Source organism: Nuphar pumila, chromosome 6, assembly GCF_984573655.1.
Source record: "Nuphar pumila chromosome 6, dmNupPumi1.hap1.1, whole genome shotgun sequence".
In the NCBI taxonomy this organism is placed as follows: Eukaryota; Viridiplantae; Streptophyta; class Magnoliopsida; order Nymphaeales; family Nymphaeaceae; genus Nuphar; species Nuphar pumila.
In genome coordinates this window covers 115,659,828-115,680,075 of record NC_143254.1, presented here as the reverse complement: position 1 = coordinate 115,680,075, position 20,248 = coordinate 115,659,828, and the positions used below count along the sequence as shown (strand labels likewise).

General features: G+C 37.4%; 1 protein-coding gene across 1 annotated transcript in view; it reads left to right on the top strand.

Moving 5' to 3' along the window:
* Positions 1–11,897: 11,897 nt before the first annotated feature.
* LOC149835818 (C-terminal binding protein AN-like) overlaps positions 11,898–20,248 on the top strand; it is an 84,068-nt gene continuing 75,717 nt past the window's right edge. Inside the window, exons 1-3 of the mRNA XM_090009658.1 lie at positions 11,898–12,847; positions 15,533–15,753; positions 15,832–16,002. Coding sequence (XP_089865784.1) covers positions 12,143–12,847; positions 15,533–15,753; positions 15,832–16,002 — 1,097 coding nt within the window. The 5' untranslated portion in view covers positions 11,898–12,142. The remainder of the gene's footprint in view (positions 12,848–15,532; positions 15,754–15,831; positions 16,003–20,248) is intronic.

Here is a 20,248-nt window from a genome sequence, read left to right as displayed (position 1 = left end):
ACATTCTAGAAAAACTTTTCTTTCAAAACTTGTCTCTCATTTGGAACATTGCAAAATATGAATCTTTTTTTTCTACTCTTTTCTTACTTCCAAACGTGCCTTAAGATAATTCAAATGGTAAAAGAAAGTTTACATCATATATATTTATCAAGATTGAAAGTAAAAATAACGAGAAACATGAACAAAATGATAATTTTAAAAAATTATAAACTAAAATTATTTTATTGGTATTAAAAAGATGGAGAAAGACATCTTGAATAGAGAGAAAGATGAAGTTTCCTCATTATATGTCTATTAAAAAGAGGGAGATATATTTTTTGAGAGAGGGAAAGAATTTCTTCATTTTATGGCCATTGAGAGGGGGAGAGATCGACGGGTTATAAATAGTAACTTATTAATGTTTGAAAAAATTACAGTGTATCATCTAACACTTCCTTTCTATCAAAACTCTATGCAAATACTCATAAAAAATTTAATTATATTCACAAGTCACATGATAAGTCCATTAAAAAAAAGTTATAAAGCATCAAATTCGTTAAACTTGATACCCATGCTTCTTTTATAATATTTATGACTTAGGATGAAGATAAATTGGTTATTTGGCTTCCACAATAGGCATGCCTAAGAAGATGTCTAACGTCATGTTTGTGTTGTTCTTTATTATGGAAAGGTTCGTTTACCTGCAAAAAGTTTAGAAAGTTAACACCCAATCCCATCATTTTTATGTTCATGTAAAGTTGAGATTACAAATAATGATATATGAGAATAGACAATGCATGAGTACACTGCACGTCATAGCCAGGTCCAATCATTAATATGGGTGTTTGGAGCAAAGATGTAAGATCTTGTTTATGATATTTTCTTTTCCTAAAATTGGTACCATATGCTTTTTGACAAATTATGTTCATCAAAAAGTTAAAAATCAGACCATAAATGATGCATTCACTACTGTTAATTTTAATTTTGCAGACCACATAACGTCCGAAAGTTGAAGAGAGCTCGGCATGTTTATGCTTATTGTTATGGACCACCTAAGAATCACTTGAGCATACCAGGACGGATGCACTCAATGTGAGCCTGCACTTTTCATTTTTTTATTATGCTGTTAGGGTGTGTTTGATACGTGGGACGCACCCATACAGGGACCTGTCAGTCCCAGTCAGGGCGTTGTTCCAGGTTTGATGCGCAGAACGGGTTCAATGCAACACTTTATAAAGCGTCTGACACTCCAATCACACCCCCAAGGGGCCGCGAGTGGCAAGTCCAGGACAAATGCCATGATTACTGTCCTCGCTGTGTTTGTCTTGCGATGCAAACACAGCCTTAGGGTACATTTGTTTTCGGCCACAACTGTGATTGTGTGATTTTTCAGCCCATGACTCCTAGCTACAAGTTCACACTTTGAGACCAACTTTTATAGGTTAGAAGGTGTGTAGAATCACAATTATGATTCCTCAGATCATGATCCAAGTTTTGCTCTGTGAAAGTTGTGTGGTTGTGATTTATGATCCCAATAACTTGATAAAATCCCAGTTACACAACATTACAAATGTGCCCTTAGTTTTCTCTGTTAAGAGGAAGGCCTATACCGGCCTCTGTCAATGGGTCGAGCCTGCATCGGAACCAAGTGGGTCTTAATCTGGGTCCAACTTTGAGGTATCAACACTGAGTGCTTTCTTTTTTAAGAGGAAGGTCTATACTGGGCTGTCAATGGGCTAAGCCTGCATCAGACCCAGGTGGGTCTTAATCCAGGTCCAACTTTGGTACCAACAATAGGTACAGATCTGGATCAGACGGACCTAACATAAGCTAAACCAGACTTAGGCTAAGATGTGGATGACATATACCAGACCCAGTAAAATATTTTCTAAATGATCTTAATTGAAAACTTACGGATCTTAATTGATACTTGGTTGAATCCAAACCTATTTTTCTGAAACCAAATCTGATTCCATATACTCAAATCCTCGGGACCCAGCCCGACTAACTAATTAACCAAACCCACTTCAATTGTATCAAACCCGTGTATTGTAGAACCCAATCCGGGTCGAAACCGGATCAAACCCAACCTTTAACTGTCACTTGCTATTATGTGAGTTGAAGGAAATAGGATCCCTACCTTTTGTTATGTTTTATGTTTTTTCTCTGGATCAGGTTAGGATACTATTTTTATTGGAAAATGGAAACTTCTAGACACAGAGCGTGGTCAAAATAATTGTAATATTTGTGCCAATCAATGTCATTCATCCCATGAGATCACTATATGGGCCCATTTGTTTCAAGCGGATTTCATATGAAAACTAATGAGCTGGAATTCCTTTCCCATCGTGACTGGAAGAAATGGGGCCAAATGGGAAAGTTCCAGCATGACATGTGTAGGCCCCATTATTTCCCACTACTTTTCAAGTCCCATGTGAAAATCTTTTCAAACCTTCCATTATTGAAAGGGGTTTTATGGGAAAGCTGAGCCGCCAAGAGTGTTTTCAAAAATAGTGTCATTTATCATAAATGGTTCTTCCCCTCCATGGGAATGAAACAAACCGGGTACATGGGTACGATATGATAGGCCCCTTCTACAACAATAACTACGCCTTCATCCAAAAACAATTGGGGTCGGGGATATGAACCAAAAAAGAAAATCATTTTGGGTCTTCCACATGAATCCTTCTCCTCCAATCATTTCTATCCAATGCCAAACGATATGACATGCCCCTTCTACAAAAAAAAAAATTGTCAAATGACAGGGATGTGTGACTTACCATATAAATGGAGGGAAAGTGGGCCTCTTTCCCACTTTGTGTGAAACAAACACCCTATGAAGAAAGTTGGGTGGGCCCACCTATTTAAACGGGGGATCAAGTCAAAATGACTTCCGCCCTACCCTTTTGTAACAAATCAGCCCAGGGTATGAAGATTTGGACATGACGAACAAAACTGACGGAACACATGTTTTGTCTATTCTATAACAACGGTACACCATCAAATGTTCGTTTAAACCATACACAAAAGTTGTCATCCTTATCTGTGTTGTTGATTTACATTATGTGCGGACAACTTGGACATAAATGAATAATTGGTTGTACGACCCGATTCGTCCCACCATCATCCACGTTTTGAAATGTTTATTATGAATTTTAGCACTAGATATGGATCTAAAATCTAAAAAACGTTTAAAATGTAGGTAATTTGATAAAAAATATAAATTGATATTTTTTGGATATATAAATACTTTAATCGGTGTTATATTGAATTTAATTATGAAAGTTTATCAAAAATTATGGATTTTATGCTCAAATATAGATCTCAAACTGGATCCAAGTACGAAAAAATAATGTTTAAATTTTGGGTAATTTGAGAAAAATAAGAATTCATGTTTTTTTATATACAAATGCATAAACCATAGATAAATTATAAAACCCTAAAATACAAGAAAATGAGTCATAAATAAACAAAAAAAACCTAAACTACAGGAAAAATAAAATATAAATAAGTCATAAGATCAAAGAAACCATAAATAAACCATAATAAAAAATATAAAAAAATCTAACTCAAATCCTAATAAAAGAAAATCAAAGAAAAACAGCCATAATCAAATACAAGAAAAGCCTTAATCAAATTAATTATAAAAAAATATAAATAAACCAAAAAACCCTGAATTATGAGAAAAATAAAGCATAAATTCAAACTCTAATTAAAGAAATTAAAAAAAAACATTAAACAAATACAAGAAAAGCCATAATCAAATTAACTATAAGAAGCCATAAATAAACCAAAAACCCTAAATTACAAGAAAAATAAAGCATACATTCAAACCCTAATCAAAGAAATTCAAAAAAAAATATAATCAAATACAAGAAAAGCCATAATCAAATTAACTATAAAAATCTATAAATAAACCAAAAAACCCTAAATTACGAAAAAAAATAAAGCATAAATCCAAACTCTAATCAAAGAAATTCAAAGAAAAACAACCCTAATCAAAGAAAAAATCTCTAATAAAAGAAAATATTTGATTCAATGTCCTAATCAGAGAGAGAAGAAGAAAAAAATAAGAAGAGAGAGAGTGAAAGAGTGTAATGCCCCAATATTTTAACCCTAAAATTTTGGGGAAAACTTTTTTTAAAACAACAAAAACAATCTTTTTCATTGGGTTAAACATTTTGAGTGGGTTACAGTACAATTAACTACCATAACTTAATTAAAATGTAAACATTAAGATTTAATTCAATTTCAATAATTTAAAATATATATCGAAGTATTTTGATAACAATAATTATTTTCCTAAAACTGTCTCTGGAAAAGAAAAGACTGGCTCTCGACATTGCCTAAGCATTCTACATCTGCTCCATAGTTACACATCATAATCTACTTAAAACCCCATAAAATGGGTTAGACTCATGAAAGCCTAGTAAAAAATAACATACTTGCAATAAATGCATGATATCAGAATACATTCAAACATAGCCTCATATATCAATCATGTAATGTATATCTTAACAGACAATAAATATAAAATCACGCTAACAATATGATAGCAAGTCAGTTTAATGTACATTCATTCATGCTAAGTTTTACATAAATACAATAAATTATGCATATGTATTAACATATACAAGATGTATGAACTTACCATTTCAGTGTTGTGAGTCATTCATGCATAAATAAGTTTTTATCTTCAACTATCTTTTTTTTCTTAAATGATGCATGTTATATTCTATCTATATGTAATTTACATTCTTGTTTCACTTGCCAATATTTGTCTATGGGTACAACACAAACTCTCTCAGTTTAGAGGTATGACCGAGGTTTGTATTTTTAAATAATTGTATCTTATTAACCTGTGTGACGCTCTGAATATGCATACTCGGAAAAGAAAATATAATTTTATAAAGAGACTTCACAACTCCTGCAATCCCAATATATCAAAATTTTCTTACGAGTCTTACCTATCACATCACAAACAAATCATGGTAGTTCTCCTGGTTACTGGTCCTATGGATGGGGGAGAAAAGTAATATTTTGTGCTAAGCCAAGTATTTCATAGAACCGTCAGTACCATGCTTACTCTCAATAAGCCCATAAAAAAATAAATTTATTTGATTTCTTAATTAACTCTCATGTTAATCGTGCCAATGCAAACATGCAACCACATTCAGAGTTCATAAGCAACAATTTTCATAGTACTCTATGCATGCTTTTAATTAGTCTCTAACATAATATCAATACAATAATACAATCATTATCCATTCACACAGTCAAGGTAGTCTAATCATTGATATTTATGTATGCCAAATTCAATCAATAATAAAATGCATTCAGTTAACATGCATATCATTCAAATATTACATTTAAACATCAATAAATATGCTACACAAAATAAAATGCAATCAGGCATCAACACATATCATATTGTACAGTTCGGATCCCTGTTAACCCGATTTTGGAAACCCATCAAAAATCACAAGACCGAATTTAACTCTCAAAATTTTATTAGAATTTTCCCATCATCTTAGGAACACAGTTTAAGAAATAGAATTGCAAAATGCATTGTAATATTAAAAAAAAAATGGGACTGAACCCTATTCAGGAAAAATATTAGATAGATTTGAATAATACTGTAGAAATTTATTTCAATTTGAGGAATTTCTCAAGATTTATAGAAATATCTTTTGACAAATTTTTTTTTTAAAGAATCTTGCTATACATGTTACCTTTCACTCATATGTTAATTAGTTTTTATTAGGGTTTTAGGACTTTTAAAATCTTTGGTCGAAATAGTTTTGCTGACAAGGCAGAAAACATGTTCTTCATTGCAATGGATGTTTTGGCATCACAAGTGAATCAAAATGGAACAAAACAAAATTTTAAATTTAAGCCCTAGATATGTAGAACACTCCAGTATTTTTATTTTTATTTATTGATCTTGTTTTCATAGAGATATCGATTTTTGCCTGAAACTAGTCAGAAAGAAAAATGAGAACAGAATAGCCAAGATTCAAACAAATTCAAGATCTATTAGGCAAGAACAAGAATCATGGTAAAATTCATATAACCATAATTTTTTATGCTCTAAACATATTTACAACATCATACAACACATCTTTGATTATATTTATGTTAATCTTATTAAAACATTGACAATCATCATCCAAGAATCATAAAACCTTCATAGAATATCTAAAATACAATTTCATCTATGCAAGAATCACAAGAAACATTAAAACAATATAGAATCATGATTTATCTATGCAATAACATGTTTTTAATCATGATACATATATACTAATCTACTATATATGATCAGTTTAACTTTTTTTAACATGAAACATCAAAACCCTAAAATACTTTTGGCAAAACATTCTTCAAAATAATTTTATCATATTTTTAATCACAATTCATAAAAGAGATAAATTTACAACATCAAGATCTATGAAAAAATACTAAAAATCATCATTCTATATTCATTATATATGTTGAACAATCCAATAAAATATATAGCTATCTATTCACATGATTTTTTTGCTTTTTAGGGTTTTGAAACTAGTATTGTTCAAACCGTTTTCTTAAAACTGATCTTTCAAAACACCGTTTTGAGTTTTCAAAAATCTTTTTCATATAGATCTAATAGACATAGATGTTCTAGGTATAGATTACATGTAGACCCAAACCCTAAATAAAGAAGAGGGTATGCTAATACATCCCAAAATTGAACATTATGAAAGTAGAGATTCTCTATCGAAAACGCGCTTCTCACAATGATATCATCATTTTTTTCTTCACTCGCACCTCGTTTCAGGCTGAATTAGACCTTCACCAAGGTCGTTGCAGGTCTCTAATGGAGGTCCTGACTACCTTAATGACTTGGAAAAAGAAGAGATGTATTTAAATAGGGAGAAAGAGAGAACTAAACTTGTTAATCTTCCTTATAAGCACCTCTATTTATAAATGGGCTTAGGCAAAAGTCTCATCTTTAATATAAGAGGTTAATATCTATTAATATCCTTTATTAATAAAATAAAAAAATAAATTATGGGTCCTAACTTATTAAATTTCAAAATTGGTTAGGCTAGTGAAGAAATATAAAGACTTCTTACCCTAGCTTGGGCTTCAGTGACATGATAACCTTTCAGGAGGCCTACAATCTCAGAGACTCAATAGATATCAATATTTAAATAGTTAATTTGATAGCCTTCAAAACGTAGATCGTTATGATGATCTTAGACTTAATCGTACATACACGAATCGACAAGAAAATTTAGTCAATGCCGAAAAACATTATTTTTTGACTTACAATTAGGCATGGACTTCAGTCGATGATAAAACATTCAAAGCAACACCAATTTTGGCATGTAGATAGTCGATTTTGATGCCCTCAAAATGAGGAACGTCAAGGTCAACTGTAATATTATAAGTGAGCCACCAATATGCTAAAATTTTTGTCAAAATAATAATGACAGTTTTCATAGTGTCCCATCCTATGGGTCCAATCCAATGAAATTAGATTCAAATATCTTGAGTTATATCCTACCCAATTCATTCTTAATTAGATCCAAGTATCATGGATTATATCCAAACTAATTGGATTTGATCCAAAATACAATCTGATCAATTTTAAACAACCAAATTTTAAACCTTATTCAAGTTAAAAAAACTCAAAATAGAGGTCAGTCAATTTTAAAAATTATATTTTTTTGAACCAACTTATAACTGAAATCACCAAATCTAATATAATACAAGATCTACGGCTTGTAACATACCTAACTAAAGTCCTAGTTCAAATTAGATTCTTGAATTTCACTTGAATTTAACATGATTTTTGCTTGAATTTAAAAGTTAAAGTAAAACAAAATTCATAGGTGTTACAAAGAGATGAACGAAGAAGGTGGGTGAGAGAGAAAGAACAATCTTTCACTGTTGGCCTTGCTGCCAGACTCATCATCAAAATCGCATTGTCGAGATGCACAGGGAGATAGAGAAAGGGGGTCGGGGACAGGGTACAATGGATGACCATTGATGACCTCGCCTGATCGATGCGTAGGGTCGGGTCGAGGTTAGCCCCCTTCCTTCCACTCAAATTTTTTTATGTTGTTTTTCGTATCTTGTTCTAAACGTAACAGTGGGGTGGAATGACTGGATCAATGAAAAAATGAATGCGATGGACGAATTTCCACACGTCCATCGTTTGATGGCACCCCAATTCCCAACGGTCGTGCCATCCAAAAATGGGCATGGGTAGGGGTGTGAACGGGTCAGGTTTACCTGAACCCAACCCGAACCAAACCCTATAGGCTCTGGGTATGGTGATAAATAATAAGACTCGATTAAGACTCGAGTCTATACTCAAAAGTTCGATTAATGTATAGACCCAAGTATAGTTTGTGAAATTTTATACCAGACCAAGACCCATAAATTTTCAATGTAAAAATGATAAAAAAACATGGTTTTATCGGGTCTGGTACCTGTAGTTCTTATCAGGTTTGAGTATGTTTTTTCTTATAGTAGACCTGATTAGACTCGACTTTGGACCCGATACCATACCCAAAAGTTGTGTCCAAGTTTGGTACCACCTAGGTCTGAACCAAACCTGACCTGTTGACACCCCTAGGCATGGGAGGGGGGATCAAACAACTCCTCAAGTTGTATTTGATTGTGCATCACACGAAACATCGCGGATACACAAAACATGTCCTAGGAATGGTGAAACATTGTTCCAGCTCTGACACAGTGGTACCACCACTTAAAAAAATCAAACGGAGGGGTGGGTATACCCTCCCTCACCCCCCCCCTCTCTCTCACCCAACCCTGTGCGAAGATGGCCTAGCAGCAACACCTCGGCGGCCACATCATCACGTTCTCTCTCTTTCTCTCTAGAATTAAGGATTTTTTAGTTAGGGTTTCAAAACATGGTTTTTTTATTCAGGTTTCTAATTAGGGTATTAGATTAGGGATTTTCAAGTTATGGCTTAAATTAAATATAAGAAATAAGAAATATCTTTTATTAGGGCTTTAAATAAAAGATTTAATTAAGGATTTTTATGTTTAATTTGATTAGGGCTTTTTTTTGTTAGGGTTTAAATTATGGATTTTATATTAAAATTTATGATTTATTTTCTTGCATTTTAGGGTTTATTTATGTTTTACTTTTCTTGTAGTTTATTTATTTTCAAATAAGAAAAATATGATTCCTTATTTGAGTCGAAACAAACACTAGATAAAGGACAGTTGTTACAGAACAAATAAAGCATGTGTTTTGTCTGTTATGTTTTACCATTTTGTCCAATCTTGGACAAGCAATCAAACACGCCCTCATGTTTTTTTCTCACCATCCAACATATACCATTATCAGAGGACCCGAGAAACTGGTCCTTTTCCATGAGAAAAAGGATTGTTTTCCACAGGGCATGAAACAAAACACGGTCTGTAAGAAAGATGTAGGTCCACATGGCCTGCGATAGGAACCCCATGGTCCCCTTTTTTAATCATGACTCATGAGCTGCTGCTTTCCGGGTAGTGTTATTTTGTGGAAGAAAAGTGCATCCCAGAGGAACGAGAGCGGATCCTGTCAATCCCATCGTTTACAACCACAAAACCCACCCCTCTTTGAGTCCCACTTGTAGAGGTGTGAGGTTTGTGGTTGTAAACGCGGGACGAAATTGCTAATCTCACCCAGCGTTTGACAGGATCCGCTATCCAATAGGAACTCGGTGGCTTTCGTACCAAAGACTTCCCTCCACACCTCGTGTAACATGTGGGCCCGGAAGGTTGGTTCTGGGTTACATGTTTTGTTTGGCCCCCACAGACTGCAGACGCACGGGATTGGTTGGAAAGCTGACCTGATCCCCTCTCCTTCATTTGTGATCAGTAGTGTGACAAATATTTGCATTTAAAAAAAAAAATTGGAAGATATTATCCAATTGCGAAACACTTAAATATCAACGGTAAATTATTTTTTAATTAATTTGTTTGTTTTTATTTTTTCTTAGTAAAATTTGTGTTTTTTTCATTCAAAATTTTAACCTTTTTTCTTTTGCTGCAAATGCTAAAAAAAAAAAATCAAATTATCCCGAGAATTTGGATGCCAATATTTCCTACAAACACTTTTGTCACTATGCTGGTCAGACGACGCTTGACTAATTTCATGATCACCAGATTCTATTTCAAACTCATCAAACATTGTGATATGCATTTAGTGACCGTTGTGGCATAAAATTAGTCACGTGTCAAGTTTGGTGCCACATAAAAATGACCAAAGTTTATAGCTGGCAATGCTTTGGACTGCACATAGTGAAACGTTCTAAGTGACAAGTTCGTTGGCATTTCATGAGGCGCTAAAATTATGGATGTGATCGAGTCAGATTCGGTTTGGATTTAAGTATTACCAAGTTTGACCTAATCCAATCTAGAATAATATGGTATCCCATGTGGTAAGCAGGGTCATGTGAGACGCCCAGGATCGAATCCCTCGGCCACATGAGAAGGCTGTTGTTATGGTAGGGGCCCGCCTAACCCCAGCTTGCCTTTCAAAAAAAAAAAGAAAAAGAAAAAGATCAATTGCGTGGTCGTGTCCTCAACACACGAGGAGTTTTACTTTGCAAGGTGGCAGGCCCATTAAGTGATCCGGTTCTCGGTAAGGATATTCCTTAGTTATGAGAAAAAAATGACACACACACACATGTTAGAAAAATAATTAAAATACCTGAGGCAGTTTTCCTTGGATCGGGGAGGACATGAACCGCCCGGTCCTCGATCCCTGTTAGAAAAATAATTAAAATACCTTTCGACGGTTCGACCTTCTTCTTTAGGAATGATAGTGGACTGGGTGGAACGGGGCCATCCCGCCTTGCCACCTTGTGTTGGGACGTTGCAAGTTTGAATCCAATGGTATATGGTTGTAAAACTGGTACCCAGCTTTCTATGTTGAAAAATAAAAATAATCAACTTAATTTTTTTTTATACTGTTAAAAAAGACACCTAAACCTTTTCATGGCCAACTAAAAGAAGCCTAAAATTTACTTCCATCAATGTTGCCATGAAATGTACACTGCAATCACCAAAATTTAGGTTTTTTTTTTTTTATTATCACCAAAACTTTAGGTGTGCCTTTGAAAAAAAATAGGAAAATACAAAATATTGTTTCCAAGGTGAATTGGTAATTTTATCCTATTAACTCAATTTGAGTTAGTGATTAGCCAAGTTAAAACAATGAAATGTACTCTTAATTAACGAAACATAAATTTAGGGGTCTTTTCAACAATGTCCAAAACTTAGGTGTATTTTTTTATTATAGCATATACTTTAGTGCATTTTGAAAAAAAAAAAATTATCTTATGTATATAATATTAAAAGTAGCTACAAATAGTGACATGGCATTGTCCTTCTCTTGAAATTAAGATATTAACCCAATCACGCTCGACCGTGATAGAGTTTGGTTTAGAAATGATCCACTTGCGGCACAACTATTCAACTTATAAAAAGCTTGTTCGTTCCAACTCGTAAACACATTTTGCATATTGAACGCAAAGAACGAGTGTTTGAGATGTGTTCGTCTTGCAAGCAATAATATATTTTTTTATTTTGTAAATGGGTCTATTTGAGCTTGGTTGAATAAGTTTAGGGTTTAAATTTTATTATTTTTAAATTTGAAAATGTTTTTTTATAAACCCGACCCATTGATACTTCGGGTCGGATCGAGTACCCGACCCATTGACAGACCTGGTTGACGTAAAACAGAGTAAATAATTGTGCCTCTCATTTTTTTTATGAGGGAGTTCTCGTTGTCGTCACGCAGTTGCCGGTCGAAGACGACGACGACGACGAAGCGGCGTTCCCATACCATACCAACCAACCACCGAACTCCGATCTCGCCGTCCCAACTTTGACTCGCGCTCCCCTCCGCCTATCCCTTGCTCCTCACACCCGGACCTTCTGCTCTTTTACGGAAACCAACAGAAAAAAACCCTAAAAGTCGGATGTATCCCCTCAATCTTACAAACAAATTCAAATGAGCCGAGAGGTGATACAGAAACAAACCCTCGCCCTTGCTGGCAGTCGGAGAGACAAGATCCCTCCGGTTTCCGACGCCGTCCGATCAGATCTTCCGCTTCCATGACGGCGTCGCCCGACGGAATCCGCCAACGCTGAGATGGGATCGGACCAGCTTCGGGAGGGCGTCGAAATCCCGTCGGAGATGGAGGAATTGGGGCTGAGCATGGTGCCCAACCCGTCTCCGTGGCTGGAGATCCGCCTCATCTACGTGCGGATCTCCCCCTGCTGCGTCGACCTCACCCCGCAGCACATCACCCTCCGCAGCCTCCCCCGCCCGATCGGCGCCCTGCTCGAGATCAACGGCTCCAGGATCCCGCCCTCCGACTCCGCTGCCCTCCCCCTCCGCCGCGACCGCCTCGACAAGGGCTCGGCGGAGGTCACCTACGTGAGCACCGACGGCGTCAGGATCGCCGGAGCGCTTGGGTTCGAGGTCTCGGACGCGGATGATGGATTGATCCTGTGCGGCTCGCTGGAGCGGGTGGAGACTCAGTGGGGCGCCTTGGGCCCCACGGGGTTGGAGATGGACGGGAGGACCGGGTGGAGCATGGATTGCTACTCCGCGGTCGTGTCCCCGAGGTCGTCGTCTTCGCCGTTCCTTCGGGGGGCCGCGGCGACGCCTTCCATGGAGGTCTACGTCGCGGGATGCTGCTCGGGCTTCCCCTTGATACTGACGAAGACGATTCCGCTCGCGTCGAGGAAAAAGGCTGTCTGGCAGGGGACCCTCGAATCGATTCCAGAGGACGAGGAGGCCGGGGCGCAGCAGAAAGGTGGCACGGCGTTGTTACGCCGGAGGGCGTTACAGGCATGCTCTCGCCCCTCTGTTTCTCTCGTGTCTTTTATTTTGACCTTCGTTGTTTGATTTTTCGTTTCCTGATTGATGAATTTTGAGAGCTTGTTTGATTCCCATTCCAACTTGTTCCGATCTGAAATCGATGGTTGCCACCAAATTTTGGAAATTTGTGGTTTATGTAGTGGTTCCTTTTGACAACTACTTTGTTTTTAGGTGAGAATTTTATCTAATTTCGAGAAAACTACTGTGAACTGTTTGCAACTTTTTTGCTTTTATGATATTATACTGCAAAATCATGATTTTCAATTGTCTTAGGAAAGCTTATTGAGAAACAGATATGTCGAAAATATTTTTTTGGGGGTTACCGTGTTTAATGCCAACATCTTTAACTAGGAAGGAAGTTCAACTGCTTCATTTTGATGCTTGAATAAGGAGAGGAAAATCATAAGCATTGCGAGTACCATTAATTTGCAGGAAACTCCATTTATTTAGGTTGAGTGCTTCCTTTCTGCTCGGTGGGGTAGGATGTACTGCTTTATGAACAAACCGAGCGGATTACATTTTCTTTGCACATATATGATTTTTTCCCTTTTTTATTATTAACTTTCTCCTCAACATTTTCTTTTTTTATTAATCCGGAAGATGTAAATGTTAATCTCCTGTTTGATATGTTGTTGTCTTCTTTTCTTGATGTCTTTTAAAAACTCTATGTTTATTTTTGTTCATGCACCTTAATACCGTTGAGAGTTTTCAAGGGCTCTGACGAGTTTCTGATACTTGTTGTAGAATCCAGCTTAGGTTTTAGTTATATATAATTTGATGAGTTATTTCTTCTATGAGGGAACTTTTAGTTTGTGCTGGGCATTTGATCTAATGTAAAACTTACCATCATTAGTATTTCCTAGATGTAAATCTGGGCTCTGATAATGTAGAGGCTTGATGAATTACTGAGTGAGGTGTTACTTTGAGCCAATCCTTAATTCGTTATTACTTATCTCCCCCTAATCTCCACAAGTGAGTTTAACTGTGCAAGCTATAAGCTTGTACCTTTGATATTATAGCTGTTACATGTGTTGGTTGCAATCAACAAATTGCTGCTTGTGCCTGAACAAAAACCTGAATTGACCTTGAGCTACCTATCATAAGGAAACTGCCACAGATAGGAACGCTGCCTGATCAGCCAAATTCATTGTTGCAAAGGTTTGAATCAAAGGGGTGCTGACTTGAAATCAAAGTGGCAGAGGGCGTGAACTTCAAGAGCCTAGTTTTCTAATGATATATTGTTCTGTGAGACTTTCTTTGATATATATTATTAAACAGAAAGCGGGAAATCTTACTGCTTGTGAGAAGAGTAGATCTGTTTCAATGGAATTAGGTGAGATAGCTGAGACAAGAGTGCCACTATTATCTTGAAGGTCAAATTGAAATGTTTATTTTGTTAAAAAATGATCAAGTCAATATAAAGATGGTGGTTAAAAATTGTTCTGCATGCATGGCTGCCGACTGCTGTCAGAATTAATTCGTCTAAGATAATAGCTTGATCATGATATTTTTTTTTTGGATAACCGGGGCAAAACCATCTCGTTCATCAAGTTAATTGATGTAGAATCCCAGCCCCCCCTTGCCCACCAGGGAGTACACCCAGCATTGGCCTCACAGCAAAGGATGTGCACTGGTAGGTTTCAAACTCGTGACATCCCATCAACTTGGTGACATTCACAAGTTGTCCCTACAAAACGAGTAAAGCACTAAAGCCCTTGTGGGGCAACGTTGTTTATTGGTACGTTTATTTAGATGACCTTCACTTGCAAAAATAGGAAGAGTCTTCCATCACTAATGCCCTGCATACCCTCAATGCTTCCATGGTGGACATTTTTACCCACCAGAACCCTAAAAGGGGCTTCCAAAATACAGGCTAGTAGTGCTAACCCGTTCTGTCCATGGTTCAAGCTCTCACAAGTGAAACAGAGTGGCACAGCTACGTGTGTCCTGTCGTAACATCAGATCATGTAAATCACATCTATGGAATGCCTCTCCATTCAGAATCACCAAAAACTCTGTTATACTTGTATAGAATGTTAAATCCTTTTAATAGTGCACACTTAAACATGATTTTGTTAATTTTTTATCTGTGAACTTTGCTTTCATTTCCTACAGTTATTGTGCTTGGTCCAATTCATCTTAGACCTGTTAATATTCAATTAGGTATGGGATCGTCTGATGTTTTCTAGGTAGTTGAATTTTTCTTTGTGATTGATAAAGTTTAGGCTTATCATGCTGTTTCTGCTCATGCTTGTGTCAAAATCTATCTTTTATTTACATGCAAGAAATTTTGTATGATCTCGTTGCTTATGGTTGATGGGACAACATGTCACTGAATTTGATCACATTCTACTAATGGCATGCGTGTGGAATTACATATCTAGAGAGCTGGTTTTGAAGATTGCATTTTGAGTTTGCCACTGGCAAATGCTGAGCATTTTTGTTTTGCTTTCAACTGGCATTTATTCTGTTTATAGCTTTGAACAGTCTGTGTTCAGATATGATTTGGAAGGCTTGTACATGACACAGATAACTATGTAGTCATGATCCACGATCAGCTCTTCACTTTTTCTCTTTTTTTCTTTTCCCACTTAAAGTTCATCAGGTAAAGAGTTCTGGTAGATACCTATGACAATGCATGTGCTGTTTTTGTAGGTGCCAAATGAGAGAATGGATGCCTATGATTCTGAAGACAAGATTGGCCATAGCTTTTATACAGGAGATGGCTACTCTGAAGATGATGGACAACTCTCGTGGTTCAATGCTGGTGTTAGGGTTGGTGTGGGGATTGGTCTGGGAATGTGTCTTGGCATCGGGATTGGTGTTGGACTGCTCATGCATTCATACCAGGCTACAACCAGGAATTTCAAAAGGAGATTTTTCTAGACAATGAGAGTGGCTATGCAGCAACACCAAATGAAAGGTGCAAGATATTTTTTGGTATCACATTGCAGGAAACATATAGGGCATGTGATATTTCTGGTGTCCCACACAGAAACAGGGATGCAGAATATGATAGATGATGACTGGTTGCTGAATTTGGTGTTGGATTTGTACAGTTTGCCTGGTCGTTCTATGGCTTTTTCATGCATCTTCCCCGTTGTTGTTGGCATCTTCGGTAAACAGTTAGTGAAGAGTTTGTGCTCTTTGTAGTTAGCGTAGGCAGGATACTTCCCTGCCATGAGTCGACTGTTATTGCAAGGCAGAATAGTTAGTGGACAACAGAAGAGTGCTGGTATGCTTGGAAAGTAAGCAATGGAACTGAACCTTGCGTATTGTTGTAAAAAGAAAGATCTGCTTCAGGATCATGTCGATAGGTGCAAAGGTGGTTATGTGTTTGCTTTTTGACGGGGCTCTGCATCTTCCAGTGTAAAGATTGTACTTATTTCTTCCTCCTTTGAAGATGTGTTCAATTTCTTAACCTTTTGTGTTCTTTTCTTTTTTGGTAGAGCAAGTGGTAGTCTTCCATTGCTTAGGGCATGACCAAGATCACAACTATAGCATGCCAGGACCAGTTTATGTCATCTCTCTCTCTCTCTATATATATATATACATATATATATATATATATATGTGTGTGTGTGTGTGTGTGTGTGTGCCCGCGCCGCAGGCACGTGTTTGATGTTAAATGTTACTTAATTATGGTAGTGATGCAGGAGCAGAGCCAGATCTGGATCGCTCCAAAAAGAAGAAAGGCCAGAAGAAGCTAAAAGACTGGTTTTATTGTTCATTTGGATTCATTTTAGGTTTATTTTTGGGTTGCGTTTGAATTTTGGATTTATCTAAGATCCCACGTAGGGCAAGGCTTTTTTTCAAGTATAAATATGTTATTTTGAGGGCTTTTGTAATTAGCTTGGTTCATTAATCTAAGCTTGGTTTCTCCTTTTCCTTCCTTTTCTGAACCTATTTCCTACTCTCTTCTTTTTTGTAGTTGATAGTATAGATTGTATATCGAAGTATAGTTCTTCGGGAATCAGGTAACCGATCTTCCCTGCAGGTGGGAGGGGCTCCTTGCCCACCATCATGGCAGGCCTCACGGTTTTGGGTCGGGCAGCCCTCAAATCGCAAGAACTGGTTTCTTGCAAATCGGTTCTCAATTGTACCTGTTCAACCAAGAACAAGTTTAGGGACTTATGCCCTTTTTTTAATGGGTTTGGATCAATTTCAACCCCAAAATGGGTCGATTTTGAACCAGTTTGGCCTCAATGTGATTTCGACTCCTTGGAGTTGGTTTCTCAACCCTTGTTTTTAGTTTCAATCTATTTAATGTGACCCAAACCTTATTGGACCATCGAGTATGTGGAACTGAGAATGGGAAGCATTGCATCAGGTGTAATGGTGTTGGGCATATCGCTTCCCAGGGCCCTAACCTCAAGCGCATCCAACTTGTAGAACAAGAGCGTGAAGAGCCAAATGATGAAAGTGATGATGCTTGGTTGTTTTGAGCTAGATCTTCATTGTTCGTCTGAGCTGAACTCTTCTCAACCCGGAGGGAATGATGTAGGGGCACAGTTAGATCTAGATCGCTCAAAAAAAAAGGCAAGAAGACTACTAGTTTTATGGTCTATTTGGTTTCAATTTAAGTTTATTTATTTTTTGGTTGTTGAATTTTAGATTTATCCAAGATGCTAGAGTTTCTTTTTAAAGTATAAATGCACTATTTTGAGGGCTTTTGTAATTATCTTGATTGATTAATCGTTCTAAACTTGGTTTCTCTTTTTCTTTCTCTCTCTCGTGACCCTATTTCTTACTCTCTTTTTCATAGTTGATAGTATACATCTTCGATTGTAGCGTAGTTCTTCACGAATCGGATTACCGATTTGCATCAGGTAGGCTCTACCTTGACTCGGGTTTGATGTTTTCTTGCATTATTGAGGATGCTCCTTGTGAGGGCATATTAAACGCGGGACAAAACCCACATGGGAACATTGCTACCCCCCGCTGGCAGGTTGTCTCATGTTTGCAACACCCTTCCCCTGGGACATAACTGCCCCAGTAAATTCAAGGATGCAAGAGTTGGACACCCCCCGACGTGGTTGTCCTACATCCAGGTCATCAAACGCATCGTTGTGGGGTGTGGACTCTTCCCCACGAAATTAAGTTCAAAAATTGGTGTTGGTCATCCCTTGTGTCCATGCTGCGGTTTATATACCCTTGCTCGCTCGTGCTGGCGAATGTGCAGGAAGCACATCAGGTCATGCTGAACATGAGCGTTTTTGCTCATGCCAACATCGTGGCCGTCTGTTTGCATTTTGGATGAATGCCACGTGGTTTTGTTGACTTTTGAGTTTTTTTTTAAAATGCAAATCGGATGGCCACGATATCAGCATGAGCGAAAACGCTCATGTTCAGCATGACCTGATCTGCTTCCGCCTGGTCCCCTGTGAGAATCATTCTCTCACAAATGGAAGAGAATAATGCTCGGGACCCAGAAAATCATTATCATATCGTTCGAGAGAATGACTCTCCCATAAACCATGAGAGAATGTTTCACACGTTGAGACCTTTTTTTTTTCAAAGAAACCACAACTATTGTTTGGACATCCGGTTAAGAGCAAGAAGTGCAGTGATGACCATGGACCTGAGTACCCACAGTGTGAAACCCCGCGAGTACTCTCCCCCTGCCGACCAGGAATAGTTTCTCATACTCATTTGGCTTAGGCCACACCCCACTCGACCATTTTCAACTTGAAAGCCTTAAGCTGACCCACCTAGCCAGGTGTGCAAAGCCATTGAGACTTTTGAATCATTCTCTCATGTGTAGGGTGCTTGCAAACCTGCCCTTAGTCTTTGCTGCCTTTTCTTACATCCGGTGGTTCATGCTAGCTGGGCTTCTTAACAAACATTTTATGCATATGGTATTTGCGTTATATTTTAATTTACATGCTTACTTAAATCATGCACTTAATCAAATGATTATCAAGAAATGTGTCTTCTTGAATCGTAGTACGCTTGATATGAAGTGAATGTGTGCAACCAATAGTCTATATTAGAATCAGGCATGTAATTAGGTGGGTAGGTACACCTGACCTGAACCAATGTCACGAAGTGTTTAGGCCTGACCTGACCTGACCTGATTGTGATAGACCCGTGGTCCCGGCCAGCTCTAAAATTTGCGTCCATTAAATAATTGGGTTGGTTCTTGGATATTGTGGAGCCAAACTTGTTTTGTACCTGACCCATTTTTATACCAGAGCCAATTGGTTCTGTGCGATGTGTACCTGAACTGACTCAAACCAAAACTTTCTTCTACCCAAACCCATACGAGACTATAACCATTTTGGACCTGACTCCGTTGGTTCTTTAAAATATATGCCTGAACCGACCTAAACCCAGAACTGATTTATGCCCAACTGATGTAAATCGGGAGACGGATTTAAGAGAAAATTCTACCCAATTACGAATTATCTAGGGAAACATGAAATTAATCTAAAAATAGCAAGGAATTTCATAAAATTGTAAGAAATTAACGAAAAGCATAAAATAAACCAAATAAAGTGAAAATAACAATTTGAGGAATCCAACTCAACTTTGAATAACCTCCTATATCTCTCATCTTTTTATAGATGATAGTTTTCTAATTACAATCAAAATAAATAAATTATTTAGATAACTCTCAAAATGCTAAAACTTATCATAACAATATGAATCAGATATAATTATCCAATAACTAAGTACAAAGATCCAAAAAAGAAATCTAAAATGGATCCGAACAGATCCTTTAGGGCATGTTTGATGCGTCGTTCCCAGCGGGATTTGGAAGGAAATCCCGCTGGGAACAGTGAAATTTGACAAACGTTGGACGCGACGAACGGCATTCCGCGAGTTCGCCGCGTCCATAATCGTCTGTAATTTTCGATCCACCTCCCTCCTGTTACAAAAAGTACAGGAACGGAGGGGACGAAAAAAAAATGCATCGACGGGCGCGGTACTGCTTCCCCAATTTCTCTTCGGTGAGCAGACCTCACCAGTCACCCCTCGGACTCATCTCCTTCTCCTTCCTCGCAGTTGCTGCCTCATCCCGTTCGCCTTTCTCGCAGTTGCGACATCGTCCCCTTCGCCTTCCTCACAGTCGTCCCTCCTCTCTGACTGGCAAAAGCTTAGGCGGTAACATCGGATGCATATGTGAGTGTGGATTTTTGCTATCAAACATCTTGGATTGATGGGGTTTCCATTATTCGAGTTTTATTTGTTATATAACTTAAATTTTTGCCATGAAGTAAAGATTTATCCATGAAGAACATTTTTTTTTTGGGGGGGGGGAGGGTTGCATTCTTTAGGGTTTCAATTTTTGGGTTTGTGCATACACATCTATGCATCATGGTTTTGTGCATCTTACTGGCATTGTACAGGAGATGACATGCAACTGAC